At 48.9% G+C, this 5,506-nt stretch overlaps 1 protein-coding gene across 1 annotated transcript; it reads left to right on the forward strand.

The window, feature by feature from the left end:
- Positions 1–853: 853 nt before the first annotated feature.
- Positions 854–5,085, forward strand: LOC148100762 (uncharacterized). Its single transcript, XM_087848608.1, has 6 exons — positions 854–1,048; positions 1,490–1,589; positions 1,660–1,777; positions 2,262–2,436; positions 2,551–2,610; positions 4,527–5,085. The coding sequence occupies exons 2-6, from the start codon at positions 1,525–1,527 to the stop codon at positions 4,772–4,774; spliced, it is 666 nt and encodes a 221-aa protein (XP_087704734.1). The 5' UTR covers positions 854–1,048; positions 1,490–1,524; the 3' UTR covers positions 4,775–5,085.
- The last annotated feature ends 421 nt before the right edge of the window (positions 5,086–5,506 follow it).

A 5,506-nucleotide genomic window follows, 5' to 3' on the forward strand; every position in this document is an offset into this window, starting at 1 on the left:
TTTATCTGTGCTAGAGACAGATAAAAATGTCTATATATGAATGCTGCGTGTTGATACTGAGGTTCATCACTAACAGTAAATCTCAGACTCACCACTGTGAGTTCTGCTCTCAGGTACGACGCCTGCTTTGGCCAGTCGGAGGAACTCTCATTTATACAGTTTTATATATAATTATATATAAGGCAATAATCGGATTGCTGCCTTCATGTGTATGTTCCCTGCTTGCAGTGAAACATGCTGGTCGTATCCTCTCCGTCCACCTGAACTGAACTTGGCAAAAGAGATCTTGTCCATTTAGCCCCCTCAGCTTGGAACGAACTTTCATTTGTGTGGTTTGAAATCTGAACTAAGAATCCTTGAGGCCACGTCCACAACATGCAACTGTTTCAATTAGATTGTCATTTTAACAGAATTTTATTGAATTATATTCTTTTTTTATTTCATTTATTTTTGCATGCGTGTTTTTGCTGCCTGAGTTTAACTGAGTAATTTTTGTACCTGTGAGACACTTGCTGTTGCCTGTCTCGGCCAGGTCTCCCTTGAAAAATAGGTTTTTAATCCCAATGGGATCTTCCTGGTTAAATAAAATAATAATTATTGGCAGAAATAGCCTTCCTACTGCCTGCGGATCAAACATGTTTGTAAAGGATAAATCAGCAGCAGGAGAACACACACATTCACCTGTGTGGGCCTCTGTGTTTGTGAGTCTGACACAGGTGTGTGTGCTGCTGATGTGAACTTGACCCCGGGGCGGGCCGTTAGCTGCGGTTAACCCGGACAGAGCGTGACGGCGGTTTGGCCTCTACGTTCAGCGGCTGAGCTGTGAGAGAAACACCAGGTGCTGCTGCTCACCTCACCTGAAACCTGCGGAGAGGAATTAGCTGATCTGTAAAAACTAAACTTTGTAAAACTAATGCTAACAGCAGCTTGTGGGTTAGCATTGCGCTTAATTAGCACGAGTGTTAGCAAGCGGAAGTGACCTTACAGTTAGTAACAGGTGTGTCTGTTTTAGGCCGTGAGCTTCTCCCGGTAGGACGTTCAGATACAGGTAAGCGTGCGTGAATATTGTAACTGAACAGGTGAACTGTGGAAGCTAACGTTAGCTGTGAGCGCTGCTTTTTTTGCGCGGACACAAAATGGCGGGCCAGCGCCGCTTTAGCACAGAGCGAAATTAAATTTTCCGTGTTACCTGCGGAAACTGAGAGCGCTCACAGACTGTGTTGGACACCACGAGGCCGCTGAGGCCTCCTCTTAAATTCGGCTGACCTTTGAACCACGAAGCGAGATTAATTAAATTTTTATCTGCGTTTCCGGCTCAAAGACGGGAGATATCTGTGTGAGTTAAACAGCTGTGTAAATGAACAGGGTCGTGTGCGGCCTCTTTGACGAATGCCGATATTAAGGCAGACATCAGGAAGTGAAAGTTTTACCGGAGCTGCTGCTTTTTCCGGTTTCCGTGCTGAATGAAGCTTTTATCCTTTTGAATCAGGCGGCAGGTGAACAGGGTCCGGCGTCCAGAGGCAGATGGAGTCATCAGAGCCAGGCTCGTTTCGCCCCAGAGGAACATCTACGGTGTCCCTGCACGAGCGGTGAGTTACCATGACCTCCTGCAGAGTTAAAGGTCAGGACTCTGTGCTGATGTCCTCTCTCTGCCGGCAGCTTCTCCAGAGTCCTGGTGGAACAGCAGACCTGCTCCAGGTTGCATCAGAGGGCGTCCGCTGCCCTGCCCGTGGTCCTGCTGATGAAGTCGGCTCCCTTATCGCTGCTTCTTCCACAGGTGAGTCCCAGAGGGGTCACAGGTCACCTGTGAAGAAGGGCGGCCCAGGTGTTCATGGAGGACCACCGGCCTGCTCGTCTGACACGCTGCAGCCTCCACGTGGAGGTGAAACCAGTGAAACCAGTGAAACCAGCCCGGGCACGATGGGGTCGTGAGGACTGAACCAGTGTGAGGTTTTGTTCGACATCCTCGTGAAATCAAACGACAGCGACTCTCTGGTATAAACATGCACGCTCAGCACAGGTAGAACAGTGTCTGGTTGGGGGCGGGGTTAACCTGTACCTGTGCTGGATAGTTACGATCAAGTCATTGTAGCCATCGTACGTGGGAAACTCGCTGCATCGAGTGCATTCGTCATGTCGCCCACACGGGTCACCGCTGCGTCATCATAAGGGTTCCCAGCACGTGCACACTCGTCCGTTTTCACAGGTGGATGGCGAGCTACTGCGCCGTAAAAGCGACCTGCTGTGTCTCTGTGTCGCAGGCTGCTGGGAGCTCTGAGAGGGCGGAGCATCGTCACCTGAGGAGGAGGAGGAGCGTCTGGACGCGACTCGGCTGGCAGCGGGTAACTCGCCGCCCGTCAGCCTCTGCGCATCAAGGCTTCTGGAGCTTCATGAACAAATACAGGTGGAGAGCGCGAGTCACCTCCACCTGCAGGCGTGAGTATCTGAAACACGGGCGCAGTGGGCGGGGCAGCATGTGGCCTTCTTCGCTAGACTGAAGCTGCAGTAGAAATCTCACCTGTGCTCCACCCGTGTGCGTTTCCTCTGCAGGAGCAGTAGGTCTGCGCGGTCGACTCGGGAGGCGGAGCCAGCTGAGACCGCTGACCTCAGGTGAGTTTCTCTGCACAGCTTCACGCTGCGCTTTCAGAGCGCGGGCAGCTGCGTGCACGTCTGCTCGAGTGTTCCTTCATGGCGACGGCTGGTAGCTTTGTTTATGTAACAGTAAAATCATTCCTACGGTTGCAGTAAGCCGCACTGACAGCCGGGGGCGCCGTGGAGAAAAGGTTGGTGCGATTAGGCCTGTTAGGCGGGGTTAGGAGAGCTGCGCTCTGATTCGTGCATCTGATGGCGCCGCTACTGTCTGCCAGTTAAATTCAAAGACGTTTAAATACAGCTGGAGGGCCGACCGCCAGGGGGGCGTGTCCCTGTAGCTCTACTAAGCTGACCCCTACTGAGTCAGAGCTTTGAAATCTCCCCTCCTCAGAGGTCAAAGGTTAAAGGTTTAGAGGTCAAAGGCCGTTTGCCAGAGGCTAAAGGTTGCTCTGGTGCACTGGCTGTGTCCCAGTTTAGGGTCTGCAGCCTTAACGGTGCTGAGGGACCAATAAGAAGTGCGAGGCCTGTGAAATGCAACCATGACACCAACAGCTGGAAACGCTTCATATTATTTGAAAGAAATGAAGGAGAAAATCTTTTGTTCATTTGTTTCTACAAGAGCTTTGATTAGTTGAGTATCTGAGGCTGAGACCACAGGACTGTGAAACATGATTGTTGGGCTTCATTTCTGTACTGAACAGTTATTTAAGATTAGTTAGTAAATAACAATCAGCTAATGTTGGTCACGAGACTAAAATCATCTCACTGTGGTAGTGTAAATATAATATGGCCAATATTAAAGTTATTATTATGATTCATTACAGCAGTGAGCTTGAACTCTACTTATTTACATTTCCAATCACCTTAAATCTTCACTCAGAGACACTCAAGTATCTTTGACAGTGTATATAGATGTATCATATATAAGAGACAAATGTTGTTGTTCTGGAGAGGCTGATTCAACACACGACTGGTCTGAGGATAAAAACTCCTCTTGAGCCTCTTAAACAGGCTGACTTCTGCTAAATGGGTCAAACTGGGCAGAAAGTCTACAAACACATAACATCCTTATAGAATATGATGTAACACTATAGATCAACTTAGCTCAGAATATATAAAGCATATAAACAATTACAGCAATATGATGCAACAAACACAGCAGTGCTACTGATCCAAAATACTCAAAGCTTCATAGAACTGAAACAAACATTTATTTTTAGCTCCATTCTGCTGCTGATACATACTTTAGGTTTCTGAACATTAAACTTGTTGCTGCCTTTCATAGTGTGTAACTTGAAGGCCCTGAGTACTTTCTCCCACACTGAAAACACTGGATGATAACATTATTTGAACATTACCTAATAAGACTGATTCAGGACAGACAGTTAGTGATGTTAAACTTTCCTAGCAGTCCTTCACAAACAGGGAACAGTCTGTCTATTCTCTCCATCTGTCAGCTGCTGCTGGCTCTTCCTCCTCCTCTTCCTCACACACTGCTGAGTTTGTCCTGGTGGATCATCAGGGGTGCAAAGCCTCACAGATGATGTGCAGCAGTGGGTCCCTCAGTCTGTCCTCACTCTGGACACTTGCAGTCGTCACACATGGAAATCAAATGTGTGATAAGCTGCAGGATTCAAACACAAGTGTAACTTATAAACACATGTTCATACTTTTATTCCACAATCAGAGAGAAAGAAACAGAGAGAGAGAGTGCAGGACAGACACACAGGTGACAGTCTCAGGTGTATACACTGCTACAAACAGGAGGATTTAGTGTTTGTGTTATTACGAGAGCTGAACAAGAACCGACAGCAGGGAAACTAAAAGTCATCCTGTCTCCATGGAAACAAACCAAAGAGGGAGTGGCATTACATTGCTGACCTTTGACCTGCTGACTCCTGTTTGTGTCAATCTATCAATTTTGTTTCTGGCAGGACGAAGACGGCGCGGGGTAAAGCTGCGGGTAGGCGGGGCCACCATTTCAAAGGGGCGTGGTGGCAGCAGAAAGGCGGTGCCAACGAAGAAGCAGCTGGACGCCGAGCTGGACGACTACATGTCCATGTGCCGGAGCCGACTGGACAAACAGCTGGACGACTACATGTCCACGTCCCGGAGCCGATTGGACGCCGAGCTGGACGAGTACATGTCGATGGCGGGACAGCCGCAGCCGCTGTGGGACTGAAACTGTGACGGGCGGGACCAAAGGTTTGGAACCGCCTCTCCAAGTGTACACGAGTTTTATTTGGTGACTCTCAGGCTGCTGATTGGCTCCTGCTCTCAGGCTGCTGATTGGCTCCTGCTCTCAGCTGCATTAAGCATTTCTTTGTTTTCGAACCAGAGCGTTCAGTTTTCTGTTGGTTTGCATGTGTTCCTGAAGTGGTCGTGTGTCCTTCACTGACCCTCTGTGTGTTGGAATTTTTAATGGTCGTTTGTAATTCTGAAGTTTTTGTTCCCAACATTTAAAAGAATAAAAGACGTTCGCTCTTGTCTGTACGCCATCGCGAGTCCTCAGGAGCAGTTCATTGATGTGTCTGTCCTCTCGGCCAATCGTCACCTCTCCAGAGACGAGGCATCGGCGACCGTTCGGTCACGAGCTGCACGTGTGCACTTCAGCTTACAAATCCACTCTGAGCTCCAAAAACCAAAATGCAGAAGCGGCGTCGACGAGGCCGCGAGCTGGGCGCCGCTCCTCACTGAGCTCAGGTCAGCTGATGAGGAGTCGCCCCTGCTGGTAGGTTTGAAGTGCTTCACATTTAGCTGAAGGAGGCGAGGTCGCTACAGATGCATCACCGACTTCCAGGCCACGCCCACACTAATGCGCGTTCGTTTGAAAACATTTTCTCTCCGTTTTGGCGTCGAAAATGAAAAGATTTGAAAACAGTGCTTTGCGTCGCAGTGTGGACAGCAAAAACGC

Source organism: Neolamprologus brichardi, chromosome 11 (assembly GCF_056152115.1).
Source record: "Neolamprologus brichardi isolate AB-2024 chromosome 11, ASM5615211v1, whole genome shotgun sequence".
NCBI lineage: Eukaryota > Metazoa > Chordata > Actinopteri > Cichliformes > Cichlidae > Neolamprologus > Neolamprologus brichardi.

Coding starts and splice junctions, on each gene's coding strand:
- LOC148100762 (XM_087848608.1), top strand. CDS start 1,525: ATGGAGTCATCAGAGCCAGGCTCGTTTCGCCCCAGAGGAACATCTACG. Junction 1,778..2,261: donor TATCGCTGCTTCTTCCACAG/GTGAGTCCCAGA, acceptor TCTGTGTCGCAG/GCTGCTGGGAGCTCTGAGAG. Junction 2,611..4,526: donor GCTGAGACCGCTGACCTCAG/GTGAGTTTCTCT, acceptor TGTTTCTGGCAG/GACGAAGACGGCGCGGGGTA.